Source organism: Fusarium solani (assembly GCF_023522795.1).
Source record: "Fusarium solani strain SB1 chromosome Unknown bctg00000000, whole genome shotgun sequence".
Lineage (NCBI taxonomy): Eukaryota > Fungi > Ascomycota > Sordariomycetes > Hypocreales > Nectriaceae > Fusarium > Fusarium solani.
Window position 1 is genome coordinate 447,800 of NW_027072157.1, and position 22,494 is coordinate 470,293.

General features: G+C 53.0%; 5 protein-coding genes across 5 annotated transcripts; 3 read left to right on the top strand and 2 right to left on the bottom strand.

Moving 5' to 3' along the window:
* Nucleotides 1-4,929: 4,929 nt before the first annotated feature.
* On the top strand, nt 4,930-7,216 carry MRS44_000151 (uncharacterized protein; the record flags this gene model as incomplete). Its single annotated transcript, XM_065623725.1, has 4 exons — nt 4,930-4,987; nt 5,176-6,167; nt 6,216-6,326; nt 6,383-7,216. 4 exons carry the CDS (start codon nt 4,930-4,932, stop codon nt 7,214-7,216), a joined length of 1,995 nt encoding a protein of 664 aa, XP_065479661.1.
* Nucleotides 7,217-9,613: 2,397 nt separating this feature from the next.
* MRS44_000152 (uncharacterized protein) lies at nt 9,614-12,761 on the top strand (the record flags this gene model as incomplete). The annotated part of the gene is made up of 2 exons (XM_065623730.1): nt 9,614-9,892; nt 9,963-12,761. 2 exons carry the CDS (start codon nt 9,614-9,616, stop codon nt 12,759-12,761), a joined length of 3,078 nt encoding a protein of 1,025 aa, XP_065479662.1.
* An 893-nt stretch (nt 12,762-13,654) lies between these two features.
* MRS44_000153 (uncharacterized protein) lies at nt 13,655-14,237 on the bottom strand (the record flags this gene model as incomplete). Its single annotated transcript, XM_065623734.1, has 2 exons — nt 13,655-13,792; nt 13,869-14,237. 2 exons carry the CDS (start codon nt 14,235-14,237, stop codon nt 13,655-13,657), a joined length of 507 nt encoding a protein of 168 aa, XP_065479663.1.
* Nucleotides 14,238-17,204: 2,967 nt separating this feature from the next.
* Nucleotides 17,205-18,641, bottom strand: MRS44_000154 (uncharacterized protein; the record flags this gene model as incomplete). The annotated part of the gene is made up of 2 exons (XM_065623737.1): nt 17,205-18,399; nt 18,607-18,641. The coding sequence occupies 2 exons, from the start codon at nt 18,639-18,641 to the stop codon at nt 17,205-17,207; spliced, it is 1,230 nt and encodes a 409-aa protein (XP_065479664.1).
* A 791-nt stretch (nt 18,642-19,432) lies between these two features.
* Nucleotides 19,433-20,673, top strand: MRS44_000155 (uncharacterized protein; the record flags this gene model as incomplete). The annotated part of the gene is made up of 2 exons (XM_046274827.2): nt 19,433-20,383; nt 20,440-20,673. 2 exons carry the CDS (start codon nt 19,433-19,435, stop codon nt 20,671-20,673), a joined length of 1,185 nt encoding a protein of 394 aa, XP_046129723.2.
* Between the last annotated feature and the right edge of the window lie 1,821 nt (nt 20,674-22,494).

A 22,494-nucleotide genomic window follows, 5' to 3' on the forward strand; every position in this document is an offset into this window, starting at 1 on the left:
CTCGTGCGCTCATGGAACTGAGGGGATGCGACGTCGATGAGAGAAATTTCGCGAAACCGTGTGGGACGCAGATCATGGACGAATTTGCCAGCCGGGTAATTTCAGCTCCTCAAATCGGGCTATTGTCGCAAGTGCTCAATAAAGAGGGCACTGGAGGGACGTGGGCTGGATCGATGGGTTTCGGCTCGCGACAACCACCACAAATCAAATGCGACACTTTCAATATTCACACAGAACAAATTAAAAATGATGAAAGAAGAGGAAAGGAGGGAAGAGTCAGATGTAGCGAGAGATTCCAAACCGTCAGCAATGGAGGCCTTAGAGGCTTATCCGTGGCCGGGGGGTCAAGGGATGCTACGCCACGGGGGAGCAGCAGAGGCTTCTGTCATCCCAGAACTCCGGCGTCTATAGGGCTGAGTGAAAAGTCCACCGAACCGTAGGCGCGGGTCGTTTTGGTTGGATAAACAGGTTACCCGAGCACCCAGCGCGGTCCTGAGACGTGAGAAATAATTCCTCTTCAGGTTACCGTCATGGGTCCAGCGTGGAGATTGATGAGGGCCCAGAGTGAGAATGGAACGGTGAGAGAACTGAAGATGACGAGACTAGAGGACGACAGCGAAGAGTAAGCGATGAGAAAGACACGCGGCGGCTCAGGTTCCTGCGGGGACAAGTCAAGCTGAAACAGAACCGACACCATCAATCGTGAGCCGCAAGAGCATCAGAGACAAGAGGCGCAGGCCATGCGGCACTACATCGCTGGATATTCGCTCGCAAATCGCATTCGCCCGGGATGTTGGTGTCGCAGCAGCAGAAGCACGTCTTGGATTCGTCAACGAGGCACCGCCCCAACCCTCCTCCCGTTGCTGCTCTATTCTCATCTCCGTCCTCCACTGCACGTCTACTTCCGCCATTGGCCGGCGGCATGAAGCTCGCAAGCTCTAGCGGTAGGCAGTGAGCAAAGAGGTGTCCTCGCTCCGGAAAGATGGTGCGCCTGGTGCATTGGCACTGCTACCGTGGCAGCCATTGAGAGGCCTTGTTGGTCTGCTTGTCAGACAAGGCCACGAATCAGAAGACCTATACGGGGCATACCCAGGTCGATAATCGACAACGAGGGCCTCATTCGACACCGAGTGCTGGGATTTGGGGGCCGAGAACCTCATGCGCAGAGACTAAGAGAGGAAGTGTGTTGCGAGGCGTTGCGTTGGTTCAAGGTTGCGATGAGGTGCGCATTTCTGCCGTGGTTTCTGCCGTGTCAGGTGACCACCTTCAAAGGCAGGTGAGTGCAATTCCATTGTGAGAGATAAATGAGCTTCTCCCCATAATAACGCAAAATGAGGATGAGATGCATACCTGCCACTCTATTAACCAGGCTCTTGCAAGACAGCAACATGGCTACATGATGCTTCTCGCGAGTTTTATTACATGCTCCACTCTGGCTCGCTTCTTGCTGACGATGCCCTCGTTTGTTTCAGAGGCTCTCCATCATCCTTACCTCTCTCTCCCCAACGAAACTTTGGGTCAAAGAAATACTCATGCACAGCCGATCTGCTTGGTGACACAGCTTCTCACAAGCTTCTCTCTGTGCACGATTTGGCACCTCGGGATGGCTTGGTAAGCTCCGAACCGACGCCGAGAACGTTCAACCACGGCGATTTATCCCAAAATAGCACAGCTAGCGTGTGGGTCCCGTCATCTGAGAATTTGGGCAAAATAGCTTCCACTGCAGAATTTAACAGAACCGAAAAAGACCTACTAAGGAGAGGCTAGGTGGGTGGTTTCTTTTTAAGTTCCTTCTAATGCGCCTGGTCGGTCTTTAGGTATTCGGACAGAAGAGAGTTTGATTTCAGGGGCATTGTATAAAGTGATCACTTGATCAGGCACTCGCTGAGCACTTTGTGTGCTTTTAGGGTGAAGGGAAAGGGGAACCCTTTACTATGTCACCACGTCCCAGGTCGGACTCTGCCGGCTGGTGGAGGCTGGTGCGTTGACGATCCGGGGGATGGCTTACCGGCCGAGGAAGGCAAAGGGACTTTGGGTTGACGCTTGGAGCCGATGAAACCACGCGCCGAGAAACTGCGGATCTCGTGAATTAATTAATGAGGGGCATTTCATCGCGTCGTCTTCCACAGGTCTCGAGTTGCTTCCTCCAACGTTTCTTCAAATTCAAGCTTGGAATAATGATTTCCCAGGTTTACCCAAGAGAACTCTCACCACGGTGAAACCTGATCGCCGATGTGTCGGTCAAGGTGAGGGCCCTAAAAAGGTTCCAGAAGCAAGTCGTCAAGGGTTTTCCTTGCGACAGGGGCTAAGGGGAATGGATGAGGTTGGCTTCTGATGAGATCATGAGATGAAGCCGCGGCTCATCAGACCAGATCGCGTCACATCACATCAACGCCCGCTGCTAATTGTGCTTGCGGGCGGTCGAATGCCCATGCTGAATCGCAAACACTCGTTCGAAATACCGCGTGAACGTGCAAGAGCCGGCTGGAGGCGCATCGTGAGCCTACCCGTCCACACACACTTGCCATGCTCCATTTCCTCGTGGCTGCATCGGGCATCGGGTCGGGGGCCAAGCATCGTGCCGCGGCCCTCGAGCTGTGGTTCGTGAATGCCTGGTCGGTCAATGTGACAACGGACAGGGTCCTCCAACCATTGTTGCATGGTGGTTAGTCAAAGTCAGTGACTCCTCACTCCCACCCGGACCAAGAAAAGATGGCACTCGGTAGGCAATGAGAACTTCGTCGGGCCATAGAGACGTAACTTAGAGTAGAATAAATAGAAGTATAAAGTAAATAAAAAATACTCTAAATTCTTTATATATGAGCCTAGTTTTATAATCACAAGTCTTATGATTTTGCAGATTAAATACCTACCTACTCGGGGAGAGGTGTGCCATTTTTTCTTGGATCACCACCTCCTACGTAGGTACTGTAGACTTCCACGGGGACCCTGAGCCAGTCTACCAGCGGCATTCTGGAGCTGTCCCGTCTCCAGATCGTCGCTTCGAGCCCGTGTTTCGTGTGATCGGCCGTCGCCGTCGCAATCACCTTCTTGGCATCGCCATCACTCCGCATTCTGGAGTCGGTTAACACTACAAAGAGCTGCTCGAGGCACTGAGACAATGTCTCACGGCTGTTGGGTCCAGAAGCGTCTTGACCCCCATTTTCTTTTTCCATCCTTCTACTGCAATGGCTTCTCGTCTGCATTCCACTTGTCGGTCAGCAGAGGGGGTCCACCCAGCATCGTCCATTGTCGCGAGGGCCGGCTGTAGTATTCCTTTTTGTTCCTGCGCAAGCGAAAGCATCAAACTTTGCCCCATCGCCACTCATCAAACCACAGGGGCGACGATCGCCCCTTTCCATCATTTCCCTAACCAGACGGGACGGTTCCCTTCATCTCAGCTGTCGATGATCTGGTCTCTTGTAGCATCAGAATCGGGATGGGTGCAGCCGAAAGGCAACCGGAACGCGGGGGAGGCAGCGGACGGCAGCGCCCATGTTTTAGATGGCTTGCGAATCGACCAGGTTTCCCTTTTGCCGCGCCTGTTAGGATGGATAGCCCATCACCATTTCAAACCCAAATAGGCTGGGCGCCGGCCGTGCAATGCTCGTTGACTCGAGGCACCATGCAACGTGCCGAGATGGCAGCTTCTTTACCCCGGATTTTCCAAGACGCTGGGGAAGGCAATGCCAGGGCCAGGTGTTTGTGATCCTTTTCGATACTGCAGGGACTTGGAAGATGCCTGAAGGACAGGTTCTACTTGGCAATTGATGTCCTTCTCTGCTAATTCTTAGGAATTTAACGTTTGAGCTCGGGAAGTCGGATTTCGGGTGGCGTTCGATGAGGGCCCAAAAGAGGATCCCATTGATGCAGCTGTCAATTCAGTGTTGGAGGAAAAGTCACCTGCTCGCGGGAGCGGGGGCGTGGGCGTACTGTGAGAGATGGGACAAACACTATGCTGACACGGTACTGTCCACGCAATCTCGGCTGTCTACACAGTCCCAATATCACAACCCCCCTGCTGCCACGAGGTTCCTCCAACTCTCCCCGGTCCACCCGTCGTCAACCAACCCCTGCAACGTCATGGTGCTCATCCCCCCAAACCTTCCCCCAATGTTGCCCCAGAGCTCCCCGTAACGTAAAATCTTTCAGGGGCTCCGGCTTGCTCCAGCTCCCAGGCCCTCTCCAGTTCTTCAGCGGACACCCGAGTCAACTGCAGCGCCCGTAACCCCGCAAGCTAACGGAGCTTCACTTGGCCCGACAGGGCAAATGCGTCCAGGGATCGGGCAGGGATGGCCCATGATTGCCCACGGTCACGATGGTGTGCAGAGATGGATGAGAACCGGACGGGACCCAAGCAAGCCAAGGTCCTTCTGTTGGTGTGCTTCTTGGGACCGAACCATGACGCCCCCGAGACGCGCGAGGCATCCATTTTTGGTTCCTTCCATCTTCTTTTCCTCCTTCTTTTTCTCCCGCTGCTTCCTTTTTCTCGAGGGCATCCGTCTCTCCGTGGCTCGACTCTCAAGACTCACTCAACTCAAACACCAAGACGAGGTTGGACTCGACATCGCCAAGATCTTCGCTCCGTCTCCCGTCTCCCGCCTCCCGCCTCCGCGCTCGCCCTCTCCACGATCCTCGGCTTCGTCTGGTTACTCCCGGACTTTATTTTCCCCCTCCTCCCTCCCCACACCCACGTAAATCAGTTATTCGATAACACCGCCATCGTCCGACCCTCGGCTTCCTTTCCTGTTCCAAGACAAATAAATCCCCCAACTGTCTTGTGCATGGGCGCCTGCAGCTTCTTGATCAGATCGCCTCTGGTCTTCTTGGACAAGACCATGCTTGATTGCCTCTGCTAGACGGCCGGATGGAAAACGCCTGATTGATTATCTGATCCTTTGATCGCCTCGCCACCAACAAATCTCCATCATGTTGCTGTACACCCGACTCGCACCGCCCAAGGTCCCCAAAAAGCGCTCGCGCGCAGGTACGTCAAAGCCCCTACAGCGCATTCTGTTGCACCGCATTCTCCATGTTATAAGCATAAAACGAACGTTGCTGACTTGTCATGGATGGTTCGTCGGCGCACAGGATGTAGTTATTGGTAAGTTCCATGATCCACCCCTGCAATTCAAAATCGTCTCACTAACATTGCCTTTTTGCAGCAAAGAAAAGGTGATTTCACCATTCAAGACGACCTTTTTGTGGCTGGTCTAACCTCTCTGCTACAGAAGAAGAAATGCGACGAAATTCGACCTGCCTGCGCGCGCTGCCAGGAACGCGGCCAGGAGTGCGTTTACGAACCCGTTCGCCCTCGACAGCGGCGCAAGCGTGACACCACCGCCGCTTTCTCTCCTTTCGACACCAACTCCTCCTCGGGTTCAGACCGAGCTCAGCCCTTGGATGGCGACGTTCCAATCCGACAATGGAAGGAGGACAGCCAGGATAAATCAGCCGACGAGGACTCGTTGGACGAGGAGGTTCCCATTGCGACGCAGTCACCCGTCTCCAGTGATCTCCCTCTCAAGGCCTCCCTCGTCAATCCCATGGACAGCCTCCTAGGTTGGAGCCCTGGAGACCTTCCAGTCGTGTCCCCGATTGACTCGATCGATTTCCAATTGCCTGTGTTTGACGACTCAGGCATTGCCGTTCAACACATTGAGAACAGCGAGGAGGAGGATGTCGAGGAGATAATCCGTCGCGAATCCATCATCAGCATTCCTACTACGACCTACGCTGCGACCTACTCCAATGCGTATGCGCCTCGAAGCCCCTCTCTAGCCCTCATTGCGCCTGTCCCAGCGCCGTCTCCACGATTCGAGTTTTGTTCTCCGGTATTCTCCGAGTTCTCCGACCGAACCAACAGGCGCGCCCTGGTAGACCACTTCTGCAATGTTCTGTCACATCTCATTGTTTTCCGGGAGGAGCGCGGGAATCCTTTCCAGCAGCTCGTTCTCCCGCTCTGCCAGGACAGCCAGGCCGTTACAAACGCCGTATTTGCTCTAGCAAGCGCTCACTTGGAATATCGGGGTGTCACCAATGACGAAAAGAGCGTTTATTTCCACAACAAGGCCATCCAAGGTCTTGCGCGGTTGATCCAAAAGGGAGCAGGAGTTAATCGAAATGAACTCTTGGCGGCCATCATGCTTCTGGTTTACTACGAAGTGGTGAGTAAAGTCTTGGCATCTTTGATCCGCTTACTAACAACGTCATAGTTGGTTCAGAAAGGCCGATCAAACATTGTAGATGGCCATCTCAAAGGTGCCATGACCATCATGAGCCACAATGAAACAGCCACTGATCCCACGGGCATCTTTTTGGAGCGAGTATGTGACTCTTTTGTGATCATGATGAATATGAATGAATTGCTAATATTTGGCAGGCATTCCGCTTTTATGATGTGATTGCGGCACTCTCGTTTGGCACTGCTCCCTTGGGTAGTGCTCCAGGAGCCAACTACCTTACACCATTCCCTCCTCTAGATTCAGGCGGTGATATGTCCCCTCTCAATAGTGTCGACACTCTCCTTGGAATGGCCACTTCCCTCTGGCCTATTATTCATCGCCTTTCGAACCTACTTGCTCTCAAGGATCAGCTCGACGCTGCTGTTACCAACGGGGAAGTGAGCAAGGTTGCGGTTCTTAGGACGGAATTTGAAATCTCAGCGTCAGCTATCGAATCCGCTCTGGAAGAATGGCATCCCGCATTGCCTGAAGGCTCAGTCCTCAGCCAAAACCCCGAGGAATTGACCCCAGAGCAAACAACAGAAAGGAGTCGACTACAGAGTATCCTCAGCAACGCTCTTTCTTACCGTCATTCTGCCTTTGTCTACCTTTACCGCACCATCTACAGCTATCCACGCAGCCACCCGCTCGTCCAACGCCACACCCACATTAGTCTCACTCATTGTGTGGGAACCGTCAGCAATACCGGCCCGATGAGTGCTCTTCTCTGGCCACTCTTTGTGGCAGCTTGTGAGGCTACCACACTTGCGGACCGCGACCTGGCACGCCAAACCTTCATCGCTATCAACCGTCGACAGGGTATGACAAATATTGAGCGTGCGTGGACGATTGCGCAGGAGGTATGGCGACGTGCAGACAAGGCCGAGATGATGCATCAGCAAGAGGAGGCGACAGCCATGGGCGTCAGGAGCGGCGGAGATCTATGGAGGAGAGTGAGCGCTGACATGGGGGTGACAATTGTTTTTGGATAGGCAAGCAGCGGGTCAGTGATACTTTTAAGGGTGGCGGACTGGTGATACCCATCCAGCGAATTCACAAGCTGGACACTTTGGAGTTGATGGAAACGGGCCGATACAGGTTTAAAAGGTATGAAATGATGGATATGGCGTTGGATATGTAGGGTCGAGGCTCTACCAATGAAGCAAATAGGAAGGCTATCTGATTTAGCTTGTATGTATGTACGTACGAACTCGCGGCGAGAAGTCCAGTCATGAAATACGCTGTCTTGCTTTGCACTATCATGACTCTTGGTGCTTGTCTGTGGATCTCGATCTCGGTCGCCACTGCAAGTCGAGGACAACTCTCCAGCAGGCGAGTGAGATTGAGCCAACAGCACTCCATAACATGACTGTGCATGATGATCTGCATGGGCAATGCATCTTGTCATTTATCTGGTCCCAGGCAGTTGGGTACAAGTAAGCTTGATACTTAATTGAAACATGAGCAGACCTTGACTTTGACTCGTAGGATGCTCATTATCGTTAGATAAAACTTGCTCTCATGGCTGACCTATCTATTCGTATGTGATTCATCGAGGTTGGGAGATGTGAAGCCACAGGAACTCGACATGCACAATGTGACTAACAAGATGACATGAAGGTGTGACAATTGGTTGTGCCCCCTCCCCGCAGACAACCTAATCTGAACTCAATGGCTGGGGGGCTCCGCTGTCTTTCGTCTGGACTCTGGAACCCCATTGTCTGAGCCATTCGGCCTCCTCGGGGTGGCTGCCGGATGGCGGGATGGGACAGGTGTCTAGCGCCGTGGGAGGAGCGCTGCCAATCGACGGCATCCGAGTTCCTGAACTAGGGAACCGAACCGAACTCTCCCCAACAACTTCATGTCACACTCGAAAGGGGAAGAGAAGAGAGGTGCGCTTACGGAGGCTCATCTCTAAGGGAGGGGAGGGGGTGTTCACCGTTTGTTTGTTTCTTTTTTTCTTAGCGGCCCTCGCGTGACCATGTGTTGAGGATCTGGGGCTAGCAAAGACTGCATGTTCTGCGCTCGGCCATCGAGAACGCCCCGAGAGAAACGAGGTGCAGCACACGTCTCTCGACAGCCTCGTCCGGGTAATGGAATCCATGCAGACATGAATTGGACAGACATTATTGGACGCGATCAAGACCCCCTCGCGAGAGAAGGAGCTTCGGGCTTGCATCTTCGTGGTACGGCATGCAGCGAAGCCATCGTGGGTGTGTGTCTGGGGGTGAGGTGGTAGTGCAGGTCGGATGGTCACTTGATGTCGGGGGTGAAGGAGTGCGCGGGTCGTTATAGGAGGGAGGGCCCAGACGGGAAAAGCAAAGGCAGGCCAAAGTGTGGAGGAGGGGAAATCGGCGCCGGCGAAAGGAGGAGAGAGGAGGAATCAAGGCTAAATGTTGCCACTGAGGTGCCCTCTACCGACATAATTACCCAGGTAGGCAAGTTGATCGAGTTGTGATTTGTGCTGCCTTGTTTTGTCAGCTTTGTTACTGTTGGTTGCAACAATACACGATCATGTCCTTCTTTCTGCCCTGACTGGCAATGCTCTTTCAAACTCTCCCTTCTATCTGTCTTGTTGTTGGGGCATAGAACGAGGCTGTCTCTGTGTAATCGAAGGAAGGTGCGTTGCGTATGTACTTGATCACTTGAGCTTCAGTTCCTTCCTCCTCTCCACCCTAGCACTCTACCCCACCCGCCTAAGGCAACGCCGTCTCCGGCCTCTCTCTCCACCATACATTCTTCCATCAAAGTCATCTCCAACCACTCTGCCATATTTTTTTCTATAATCTACCAAGCTTCGTCCTCTTTCTCTCTCGTACAAGCAAGTGTGTCTTGTCTGAACCCATATCCATCCATCTCCACATTCCTTCTCCAACGACTCATCTTTCCCGTGTCTCGGATGTCGTGTCTCTGAGATTCTTGGCCACAAACTTCTTGTCCTAGTTCTCATTCGCGTCACCTGTCTATATCTTTGGCCTCCTTCATGTCCTTGGTTGATTCAACGCGCCCAACCCCGGATATGCTGCTGGGCTACTGTCGCGCCCTCGTCTACCTCTAACACTCTTGTTCAACGGCCAACTACAAGAAAGACACCACATTGACCATCACTTCAGAAAGCAAACTCAACAGCCAGCAACACAGCGTCTTCTCGCATCCCTTGCATCTCATCTCTTGGGTTGCATTGACAGACGTTGCTGAGCCACAACCTGCAACAGGCCTGGAAACTTGCCGACCCCGCTGGTCAGCTTCCTTTCCTGCTTGTCACTCGTCACACGTTGTCCGCCTGTGCTCCGTTGCTCCATCTTGCGCCGGGCCCGTCGACATCCACTCCAACATCCGCATCCGCGCCCGTCTCCGCACCCTTAGAGAAGAACCACCATGTCCTAGCCATGAGCAACTTGAATACATCGGACTCGGTTCCGCCGCCGCCGCGTCCGATCCGGTTCGTTCACAACCAAGGCCAACCGCCTTCCAAGCGTCGCCGGATCAATGCAGCGTACGTCGTTCCCCTGTCCCCTATACTTGCCTCGTCTCCCGATCTTCCCGCTGCCTATCTGTCGCGTCACTATTGGTGCTTGTTTGGTCGCCTTGTTATCGTCTTGCTATCTCACCCCTGGACTAGACGACTGAAGCCTTGTCAACTTGTTGCTGACTCCGACGCGAATCAGGTGTTTGACCTGCCGAAAACGAAAGACGAGATGCGCCGGCGAAAGACCCTTCTGCTCTACTTGCACCAAGAATCACCACCGATGTCTGGGTTATCCTGAGGAAATTAAAAAGGAGGATGGCGAAAAGCAGACACCTGCATCGAAACCCGACCATGAACGCGACAACCATGAACCTCACGATCACCACGAGGACGAAGATGAGATCGAAAAGCCCAACCTCCACGTCCAGCGCACTCCCGACGCTTCTGTTCCGCAAACAATCCCCCAAACAACCTCCGAGGTTACTCTGCCCCCCGCGAAACCCATAGTTGAAACTCCTCATGACGACGATGTACCGAGTTTACGTCCACACCATGGCCACCCTCTATCCCTGGCCGCTGACCTTCCACTTTCTCCCACTACGGTCCGTCGCTCCGAGAGTCACCGTGTCCCGTACTTCCGCTACTTTGGTCCGACCGCTATTGTTCCTGGCTTCAAACAAATGGTTGTGTCGGTCCGCGATCGCCGCCGATCTACCGCTGGCTCGATGGCTGGAACGTCACCCGTGTCAACGCATAGTGGCGCATTAGGAAGCAGTTCTGCTGCGGACAGCGAAGTCATTGGCGATGATTTACCAACCTACGACCCCAACGACGCGGCTCCCGTTCATCCGTTGATCATCAATCTCGTCAAGACCTTCTTTCTCCAGATGGGTTCCAGTTATCCGTTCCTCAAACAGGCGAGGTTCTTGCGCATGGTCAAGGAAAAGAGAGTTGAGCCTATACTGGTTGATTCTATATGCGGCCTGGCTGCAAGGTTCTCGGATGCTCCAGCCCTCACAAATGGAAACGACAAGATGCCGCGGACGGAACGTGGCGCGGTATTTGCGCAGAGAGCCAGGCAAGCCACTGTTGACACTTTTCCATGCCCGACTGTGGGAGCTGTACAGGCCTGTCTTCTCATGGCATATGAAGGTTTTGGGGCAAGCCAAGACAGCGCTCTTTGGATGTATCTTGGTCTTGCCATCCGCATGGCTGTCGATTTGGGCCTGCAAAAAGAGGTTGGAGTTCAGTATCAGGGTGAAAAAGACCCTCTGTATGCCCTTCACTGGAGCCGTCAGTCAGGTGAAGAGGAAAGTCCCCAGGCAAAGGCGGAGGGATCAAGCCCACCTAATCCTGAGGAGCAAAAGGAGGTTGTCCAGGAACGGATGGATACATTCTGGGCCGTCTTCATTCTTGATCGCGTCATTTCTTCAGGGACAGGCCGGCCTGTAACGTTTCGTGATGACGATCTTGAACTCTCATTTCCTGAGCCCTCAATTGATCCGGTCACTCACTGGCCAGCACCTTACCCCATCTTCCTCCAGATTATCCACCTCTATGGGCGCGTCTGTGACGTGCTCAACAAGATCCGCAATGCGCAGGATCTTAACAAGGAGACATGGGATAGGCTTGGCGAAATGGAGCATGAGTTGACCAAACTCTACAAAGGTTGGGACTGGAGGTTGCAGTTCAACGTGAGCAACTTCAAGGCATACCTCGGCATGGGCCAGGGAACCACATTCATCCTGCTGCACTTTTGGTTTCATGCGTTATTCATCATTCTTCATCAACCTACTCTCCTCACACCCTTTGCTGAGCTTCGCAGCGAGCTGCAACTTTTGCCGGACAGCCGCGAGCTGAGCATGAGCAGCGCAAAGACGATTTGCGATATCTTGTCTTTTGCGGACCTGATTGATCCGAAGAGCTTTATCGGGAACCCCTTCACCAGCCAGCCGATCTACATTGCTGCGTGCGCGTTCCTTATGGAGTCGAGCGCAAATGCCTCCGAGTCTCCATCTCGAGCGAGCTCGCCTCCGGGCTCAAAGCGATTGGATGTACCACAGTTGCCTGGTAGCAAGAGCCGAGACGCGAAGCCGTCGAGGCATTCTCTTCTGGCTTCAGCGGCCAACCAGAATTATCAAAAGTGCTATAACTCGCTGCAGCAGGTGCAGATGTACTGGGGTGGTGTCACATACATTCTCACAGCTTTGGACCAAAAGGCCAAGGGGATCTGGGACTGTGAGACATATACGACTGAAGAATACGAGAGCACCAAGTTGCCTCGCAGGGGCAGCAGCGCCGCTCTAAGCAACCCATTCCCAAGGTTCGAGAACCAGGCTTCACCAAAGATGTCTGGGCCACCCATAGCGTGGAGCCTGGCAGGAACAGCCAACTCCCCCAACTCGAGCCTCACCCTGATGTATCAGAATATCGATTCAGCTGCCATGTCGAGCGTGCAACCAATGCAAGCGATGAAGGCGCCCAGCACTCCTCCAGGGAACATGGTCTATGACCCTATCCGCCAGAGCCTGCCAGACTCAACAAGTTTGCTGGCACCGGCTTATCCTCAACCCAACATCTCCGCGATGAGACAGACTTCTCGGCCGTCAGTGCCCCGACGACATTCAAATATGTCAGCAAAAAGCGGGCAAAGTCGACCGACTGTCAAGTTTGACGGGTTGCCCGACGGCGACGGGACAGAGCTTTACGCAGGCCCAAAGTTCACACCTTCGAGCCAACAATCGAATGGTTTCGATACATACAGTGTCTCTCCACCAGCCGCCATGAGGGAGAATGGGGGAGTGAACGTGGCCACAACGCTCTCAGGAACAAACAATATGGCAAATGGCACGACCAACATGTACTTTGGCCAAGGCAGCTTTCCCTACCAAATGCCTTGGGCTGCTCCAATGGGCAACATGGATGCCATCACGTTTGACAGTCAGGACATTGATATCGGTGCTTTGGGGTTGCAGCAACCAGAGCTGATGGCTCCATGGATGGGTTATGTTCCTGAGGGTGTGCTAGGATTTTTTGAGCCCCCTGATATGAACCAGGGCAATCAATGATGAGGGCAATGCATGACACGATGTTCTTTGCGAGGCGCACATGGGGCCCAGGTAACGGCGTTTGTGATGGTTATGACAAAAACGACTGCTACGACGTTTAGAGATATCCCGAGTTTGAGCTTAGTACAGGGTATACACAGAGCATGCATGCATGGGGACTTTGCTCGCGGCGTCTGTATCTATATATGAGGTTTTCCTTGGGGTTTTCTCAAGGGCCATGTCTGCAATAGGGTACCGGATTGGACATGGAGTAGCTTGGAGCTTGGGTATGACAGGTTGTAGAAAAGGACGAGCCATCACAAATCATGAAGTCACGACCTGCGTTCTTGAGACGGCGTTATTACGTATGAAATTGGGGTAATTAAGCTTGCTGATCAACAGATCTAATTTATTCTCGTTCCTTGTCAAAGGCCGAGTTGCTGGCGGTATGTTCAAGCCGTAACCATGTTCTAAAGTCTCGGGCGAACAATTCCATAGTTATATGGCGATCAAGGAGTTAAGACACCGGTGTCATGACATGGCCTTTGAGTTGACAATCCTTTTAAGTTTCCTCTTCCGTAAGGAACATGACCACCTCATTGAGATTCTTTCCAGTGCCTCGCCAAGGACAACGGGATAATGAAGCACTCAGTGCCACCTGTATCCCTGGAGGTGTTCATTATCTATTACCCGCACTGGTTGCGGTTCCATGAGGTATACAAACTGTCCAGATATACCCATCCACACAGATTCATCCAAGACGCCTATCGGCTTGATCAGAAGAGAGCCGGCCCGCCCTCAGCCGAACTGAGAATCCAGGGTAACCTGGTGGATGCCCAAAGGATCAAGGCGCTGGTTCAGACCATGCGCTCTAAGACTCCTTCCTTCAGCCCCGGTTTGGGCATTCCGACCATTCAGGTCGAGAGGGCGGTAAGATAATAGGAAGGCAGACCAATGGTCCTGATGCCATTCAAGAGGCAGACCGAGTTCAAGTCATCACCTGGCATCTCTCCTGCAGGTACCCGGCGTGGCCAGATCATGGCGGATCCAGGCTAAGAGGCTGGCAGCAGGGTGAGCAAAAGATACCTAGAGAAGGCGATGTGGAAGACCCCCTCGATAGACACTCACAAAGAAGAGTCGCGGCAGAGGCCAGCCGGTACCGCGTGAGAGAAGGAGCCCTGTTGAGAAATACTGGCGAAGGCATTTGGGCGCAATGCCTGTCCCGAGGGGAAGTTGAGTCCAAATGGCCCACGAGTTGGCGAAGTAGGTTGTGCCCGGACGTGACATCTCATGATTTCCTAGGAGATTTATCGATTTCATGTAGGATAAGTCTCCCACGTAGTTTTTCCAGTCTGTCCTGTTTCCGTAGTCGAACTGGAGATCCCATTCTGCCCAGAGTTTGCCTGCGGTGATGTAGTTTGCCCGGTTCTCCTTCATGGTCGAGCCGCCGTCGGCCAGTTTGGCTAGAACACTGAACTTCACGTACGGACGTGTCATGTTCGAGGGTGCGTTCTCGATGTATGGGTCTCGTGGGAAGCGTCCTTAGGTTGAATCCATCATTTCATCTTTAGTTGCCAGCCCTGCACGACCCGTCTGTTCACCCGATCCCTGCCCTGTTGGGGGCGTCCTGTGTGAGGGCACCATGGCCGATCCTGGGGGAGGAGGCACTGGTCCTCCTAAAGAACCGTCGCTCACCGGAGCCTTTGACACCTCACGACAATAGGCTGGGAAGGGAAGGGTTCATCAAACGATGAAAGAGCGCCTCGAACACCGCAACGAGGGCAGCTTTGGCAGGACCGTCCGGCCATCCGTTCGAGCAGTAGAGGGGGTAGTATTTCAGCAACGTCCTAGAAAAGAATCCTCCTCAAAGAGTTTGATATTACCATGCCCACAAGATAGGTTCAAGTATTCAAATACCATTATCCATAAATTCATAGGAGATGAATCTAGGCCTTCTACATATACCTTTTATGACAACACTGGTGGCCAAATAATCATGTCCATGAAGTTGTGATTATGGTCATCTACCAGTTCTATGTGTGGACGGCCGCCATATGTCCCTGCTGAGTCTCCCACAATTCCGATATTTCATAAACAAAAATCAGCCTACAGCGCCCCTATGAACGAACAGGTCGCCCTTTTTGGTTGGCCCGGGCCCTCCATGAGCACCCATATCTAGACCTGTCGCCAGTATCGCCTGTCAGAACTTGTCTAGGGCAATCCGCCACCAAAATACATCGCGATCTGGACGAAAGCACGAAAGTCTCGTTGCTTCTGTGGGTGCCTTGGATGCCGTCTCACGAGAACCGACGCGCAGACAGCGCTCTAGTTATCAATAAATTGGTTCGGCATGATGATTCGACATCCAGAGATGAACGGCCTGAACACCAGCCAGTGGCTCCATCAGAGCTATCCCATCTGTAAGATGTAGTCTGCCCTGGAGACAGATTATCAAGGGTGCTTATGATGGCGCCTGGGACCTGAGCGATTCGGAACCCGAATAACATCGAGTGCTCCTCCAACAGTGAGCCCGGGTATTCCTCGAGGCACCATCCTTCCACTTCGCAAATATCAATTAGAAGCCAACTGAATTCATTAGTACGGAGGAAATGCTCTGGCTTGATCTAGTAGTAGATCCTCCCCCCAAGGGGATAGGTGGCCGAACAAGTCTGTGGTCATCATGAAGTGGTCAGGAACAACCTCAAAAAAAGGGGGGGTTCCCATCTCACCAGAGCCAACACAATGGCGCCCATGAGCGATCAGCCCCAAAAGGCCACACGGACGAGCCGTCGGGCCATGATCTGTGCCAGTACTTTCAACTCCCTGGCCGGTCGTGGATCTAACCGGGGCGGTAGCTGAGAGGTCCATCCGGTGAGGACGGCGAGGATATCAGAATCTCGTTCTTAGCTGGTGGCTACATCTGGGATTACCCACCTCCCACTTATACAGGCAACATCGCATGGCCAAGGAGATGTTCGACCAAGATAGTCCGATTGTCCGGATGTCGTTCAGGAGGCACAGGGCAGACCACAGAGAGCCTCGCCGTAATGCTCCCAGAGGGAATTCCTACCATCCCACGAATAGATCTTTAGCCAGGGCAGAACCGTTTGAAGCTAATACTCCTGAATGGTAGGGAGGGCTCCAACGACCACAGCAAGAGCAACCAACCACGCCGTCCCGAGGGGCTTGGTGGCTCTGAGCCTGGCCGCGATGTTGTTTTGTTCGCTTTCCGCAAGGAGAAAGGGTCAAAGTTGCAAGGTTTGCGCGTATAATTTCGTTACCCAGCATGATATTCAAGGGTATATTCATAATCAGCTACAAGTAATACAATACGTCAAGAACCATGATCTGTTTACTGAATTCCAGTGCGTTGTCTTTGATATAGTAGCCAGCCGTCATCTAGATATATATCCAACAGAACCAAATCAACATGCAGTCCCAAAGTTGACATCCTCTACGGGAACAACTCTTCTCCTCCAACCAAACGACGGGCCACAAACGTCCTCGCCAACCCTCTACATAGAAGGAACAACGGCCTACGCGAATTCCGTGACCGTTCGGACATACTTTTGTCGTGCTTGTTCCTCGACTCGTTAGGACACTGAGAAGAGGACCACGCGACTATGCCCCCTGTCTCTGCGAGGTTCTTTCTTTCTTGCAACTCTCCGCAGTCGACCCTGCTTCTTCTTCTTCTTCTTCTTCTTCGAACCGACCTTTCTTCCGGGGCATGATGTGCATCTCAAGTCATGGATGCTGAAGGCGTCCTGATTGCTCACCCACTTCAGCCCGACCATCATCAAGGTGAGGTTTCTTTTATCCTTGGCACTTTTAAAATGTTTCTTAGGCATTCCTAGGTAAAGTTCTATTCCTAAAAGCCATAGTAGTCGCTACGGTTCGGGAGGAATTCAATAAGTTGGCAGGACGCAACTCAGGCATGTCTAGGGTAACTCTATTGAACGGCCTATCATCTCCTTTATACCAGTCAAAAGCAACAGCATATGCCCTAATTAAAATGTCCATTTATTCGCAAGACCAAAAAACATAAATTCTAGCGGTATATTTGAACGGCCCTCTTGGACTCTCATTGCGTACCTACCAAGTTCAGGGGGCAATCTCCGAGATCTCTCATCAGTTCCTAGAGCATGAATCCTTGGCTAAACACCCGACCACACTCCTTCAACCAAGCTATTCAAAACCCCCTAATTAATACTGTGCTCCTCCAATGGTCATCACGGTTCAATCTCATTCACGTTGAGATCATCCAAACTTGAGCCAAAGGTTAGGTTGATACAACTACGAGGCATCTATTCAATTCCCAAACCCTCCATTCATTCATCCCTCACCTCTGATCGCTACACGAGACCAAAAATTCGCCATGCAAACAAAAAAAAAAAATCAACAAAAAATCCGAATCCTTTTCATTTTTTTTTTTTTTTTTTGGTATCTGTTTCCCCCTTTTTCCCTTTACCGTCTGAGAACGTTGTTACCCATCTGTCTCGCGTGCTGCGCCATGACAGCATCAGCAATCACAAGAGCAGCCATTCCCTCGACGATGGGGACAGCACGCGGCACGACGCAAGGGTCGTGTCGACCCTTGGCGAAAAGGACGCCCTCGCCTGTGGCATCGTAGCGGGCAGTGGTCTGGTCCTGGCTGATGGTGGCAGGAGGCTTGAAGCCGACCTTGAAGAAGATGGGCATGCCGTTGCTGATGCCGCCCTGGATACCACCAGAGTGGTTCGTCTTGGTCTGAAGCTTGGACTTGGGAATACCCGTTTTCTCAGCGGCAACGTCGAGAGCAGGCGCGGGCACGAAAGGATCGTTGTGCTTGCTACCCGTCATCTCAGCGCCCAAGAATCCCGAGCCAAACTCAAAGGCCTTGACAGCGGGGATAGACAGCATGGCATGCGCCAAAACAGCCTGAAGCTTGTCGAAGCAAGGCTCTCCCAGTCCAGAGGGCGCATTGCGGATGACACAGGTAACAGTGCCACCGGTGCTGTCGTGCTGGTCTCGCAGCTCGGCGATGCGCGCCTCCATGGCCCGGCCGGCGGCGTCGTCGGGGCATCGCACAGGGAGGTTCTCGTCCACCTCTGCGCGGGTGATTGTCTCTGCGAGGCTCAGGAAGGCAGGGTCGGCGCTCATGGCGTCCGTGTCGCCAAAGAGCTTGATGTTGCCGACCGACGTGACGAAGGCAACAATCTCAATACCGTACGCCTCGCGGAGCCACTTCTCAGCGACAGCTCCAGCAGCGACTCGGGCGATGGTCTCACGGGCGGAGCTGCGTCCACCGCCAGAAGAAGCCTTGACGCCATACTTCTCCAGGTAGGTCCAGTCGGCGTGGCTGGGTCGGGGGTAGAGGTCGATGGTCTTGTCACCGTAGTCCTTAGGCCGCTGGTCCTCGTTGGGGACGGTCAGCAGGATCGGAGTACCAAGAGTGACTCCATTCTCAGTGCCCGAGTGGATGGTGACGCGGTCCTTTTCGTTGCGGGGTGTCGTGATGGCCGACTGGCCCGGGCGACGGCGGTTGAGCTGGGGCTGGATGTCGGCCTCGGTGAGGGCAACGTTGGGAGGGCAGTTGTCGATGATGCACGACACCGAATTGCCGTGGGATTCGCCCGCGCTGGAGTTGATCAATCGGTCAGTCAATCGTTCATTCGTGAAGCTATCAGGTAGTATACGAAATAAACGGTACTCTCTACTAAGAGATACCCACAAAAGTCTAGAGGGGGACAAAAAACATCGAACACCCAGCTATAACCCTATAGTTAGGCTAGGCTCGATTTTTTTCGTCATTGGCCAGAGAGTCTCGTTTATTTCGTGCACCGCCTGGCTATATTCATTCATCAGCGGGGAAAGCAAAAGAACCTACGTGGTCACGCGGAAAAAGTGTCCAAAGCTCGACATGATTAGTGTAACGTGGTGATAAGAACTTTTTGGTGTTTTGGCACAAAAAAGGGAGGGTGAGAAAAAAAAGTATGCTCAGGAAGGAAATGGCGGCCGTTGAGAGTTTCTTTGAGGCACCAAATCCGATCTCGGGAGGAATTTTTACTCTCGACAGAGGGAAGCAAGCGCGGGGGAGGGGGAGGGGCAGGAGCAGCTCAATTGGCCCCGTCAATTAGAGATTCTCAAATGTAATCAATTGAGACTCGATTAATTAATCAAATCAATCAAAATTGCCTCAATTAATTTACATTCTTCTTTATATACCCTCATCTCCCTAGAAACCGACATCGGTTCATGTTGTGTGACTCAACCAACCTGGATAATTCCTCTTCCCTTACAGTTTACAGGGGACCCTCAACAGGCGTCATGGAATACGAGACAAAGAGCACAGCATACAAGCAATACAAGAAAGAGAGCTGACGAGTCTGGCTCTCAACGATGATTTTAACCTTTGATCAGGACACCTACGCTCCTCTATACTAGGTTCCAGTGGAGGTTCCCAACTGTTATCTTTACAATCGGCTTGGTCCAGGTTAATCATGTGGGGTTCTAGCCCCTGGAGGAGTTTCCCGCTGCAAGGCTGACGACGTTGCACTTCAATTTTTTCCCATTCTCGCTCATTGGATAGCCTCAACAACAACTCATCATCCCGCCAACCAAACGCCTCTTGCCGTTAACCTTGTCATGGGTAAATGATTTAAGAAAAAAATATAGACTTTGACACTAAGCCATTGAGATTGAGCTGACGGAAAATGTTGTCTTTTACCCGTTCATCAGCTCCTCGCCAGCTATCACGGAATATCCTCTCATCTGTATCAAGACGCCAATTCACAGATGCAGCCTCTCACCCCTCAAACAAGATCCAAGTCTATACCTCAAAGTCTAGAGATCCCTTCCTCAACCTCTCGGTAGAGCACCATCTCCTGCAAAACACTCCCCCGGACTCCACCATCCTCATCCTCTACACCAATGACCCCTGCATCGTCTTTGGCCGTAACCAGAACCCGTGGACAGAAGTCAACCTCCCCCGACTCGCTCAGCTCCGTAACCGCCCAGAGAGTGTAGGTTGGACGGCCGGTCCTGTGCAGCTGGTGCGTCGTCGCTCAGGAGGCGGCACCGTTTTCCACGATGAGGGAAATGTCAACTTCAGCGTCATTTGTCCGCCAGCTGTCTTTGACCGCAACAAGCACGCCGAGATGGTTGTCCGCGCGCTCTCCTCTCTTGGAAGACCAAACACGCGGGTCAACGAGAGGCACGACATTGTCATGGACGTCGCCGACGATCCCATCGGCACCTACAAGATATCCGGGTCAGCATACAAACTCACCCGTCTTCGCTCTCTTCACCACGGCACCTGTCTCCTCCGCAGCCCGAACCTCGCCAACATCTCAGGCATGCTTCGCTCACCAGGAGAGCCATTTATCAAGGGCCGCGGTGTAGACAGTGTCCGCAGTCCCGTCAAGAACGTCGACGTTGAAAACGCCCCCTTCGAGGCTGCCGTCGTCGAGCAGTTTTCCCGCATGTATGGCGACTTCCACATTCAAGATGTCATCGACGACAAGTTCCTCGAGATCGAAAACATCCGCAAGGGCTACGAGGAGCTCCAGTCTCGCAGCTGGATATACGGTCAGACACCGAGATTTACATTCTCCACCTTCTCATACCCCGAGGATCCTCGCCCGAGACCACAACTTCCCTTTGATGTGAGCACACCACCAGAAGAACATGTCTTGGAGATAAGCTAACACAGTCAAACCAGCTGAAACTTCGCTTTGAAGCCAGACATGGCCTTGTCGAGAAATTCGCTGTAGAGGGTGCATCATTCCCTCCAACAGACGTCGACATGTCAGCGCTCGTAGCGAGCTCCATCTACCATGTCCCAACCTGGACCGACCAACTTGCCCAGGCTGGCATGGCTGAGGGTGACGCCGCAAAGATCGGATCATGGATGGACGACGTTCTCGGCACAGAGTTTACGAAGCCTGCGCAATAATGTCGCCGCCTCCATCAGGCTGCGACGTGATACGAGGTCAGAGAGAGGCATCCATCTACTACACGCGCAATCACACTCGCCTCTCACTCACACCCCTTCGTGCCAGACATTCCGGTGTCGTCCTTGGTCGCCGTGTTTCACTCAGCCCAGCCAAGTCCAGCCCCGTCCGAAGAGACCCGGTGACTGCCTAGACTGTCCACCAACAAGAACATGTGAACTAGCACACACTCTTACCACGGGAATCCCCACACACATTCATCCATTTGCCTCACGGCAGGGCAAGGCTGGCTGAGCCTCGCGCGCGTCGTCGCGTTCCAGCACGACCCGACGCGTCGACACCTCTAGATGGCGAGATATATCTCGTTCTGGGTGGCTCAAGGAATGGGCACGGCACCCTTTCGCGCGAGTGCCGGGTGAGATAGGGGGCATCACATGGCTTGTCAGCCGACCTGCTGCTGGCGTCCCTCACACATCCCCAAAATGTCCAGCCCCTTTGATTGCCTTTGATACCACACCTCTCATCGCCCCGCTCCGCGATGGCCTCTCCCTTTCCTTGCTTCAAATCTGGCGCACTGTCTGGATGGTGCAACATGACTGGTCCGGCAACCGGGAATATCAAGGTGTGGCTGTTGAGCCAAGAGGTGTGCCCACGGTGAGGAGAGTATTGTAAGACATTGGGAGCGGAGATATTCAGCATCCATCGCATCCATCCAACAACCGCAAGCAGAAGCTACCTCGCTCAGGACAGGGGCTCGCAAGTCAAGGAAAAAGCGAGACACCAGAACAGAGATCAACATTAGCTTATCCTTCCCAAAGGCAGCTACGAAGATACAATAAGAATAATAAGGTAATAAATAAAGAATTAGATCTTCTTTGCCGCTCTGGTGTCTCGTTGATTTCTTGGCCTACGCGAGGGGCTACAGGGTCCAGGAGGTTGCAGCATTGCCATCCTCCAATATCTGGATTGTGAAAAGGCCAACCGAGGGGTTTTCTCGAGATGGAGTGTCGGGGGATGCAAGCCCCGAGACATGCGTCGTCGATCCCTTTGCAACCATGGTCGGTCATCAAGTTCCCATGCTGATCAGGGCCCGGGAGTCAAAAAGAGGGAGGGCGGTGCAGAATGGTCCCCGGCTTGAAGTTCGAAAACAGGTAGACGGAACCAAAATCCCCGACGCGGGCGCTAGATGGCGGCCAGAGCCGAATTAATACAGACTCCGTCGGATTGGAACAGGACCTGGGCTGGTGTAAGTCAATGTAAGCAATGATGGCTTGAATACTACCCTGAGACAGAAAGGGTTGGCTGCTGATAGCAGAACTCACTCATCACCCTCGTCCTGCTCACCCCGTCCCGTCTTACCGTGGCACCCATCCATCCATTCAAGGCCGCTCTGAGCATCCGCAACTCATCCGCCATTCCCGAAACTCTTGGCCGATCCGATAGTTGATCCAGGGTAGGCAATAGTCCTTGGTGAAAAGACATCATCCTGACGTGGGACCAAGACAAACCCTTCCCCTCTCCACACCACCAACACGAACGGGTCAAAATTGCCCATGCCCATCCCATCCTTGGAACTCTCGGTCCCCATCTGTGATCCGCAAGGCGGGCATGACGTGCATGAGTCTACCCCAGGGCCCAACAACAAATGAAATTCCCTCGTCAGTCAATGTCCTTTGCAGCAACAGCCTACCTTCACCGCTGTGGCGCTCCCTCTTTGTCACCTTGACTCTCTAGTGCAGCCTGTTCGGGACGGGTCATTCGAAGAAAAGGGCAGGACCCTTTGTTGCAAGTCAAGTCAAGTCGTGATTCTGAGTGCTGACCCA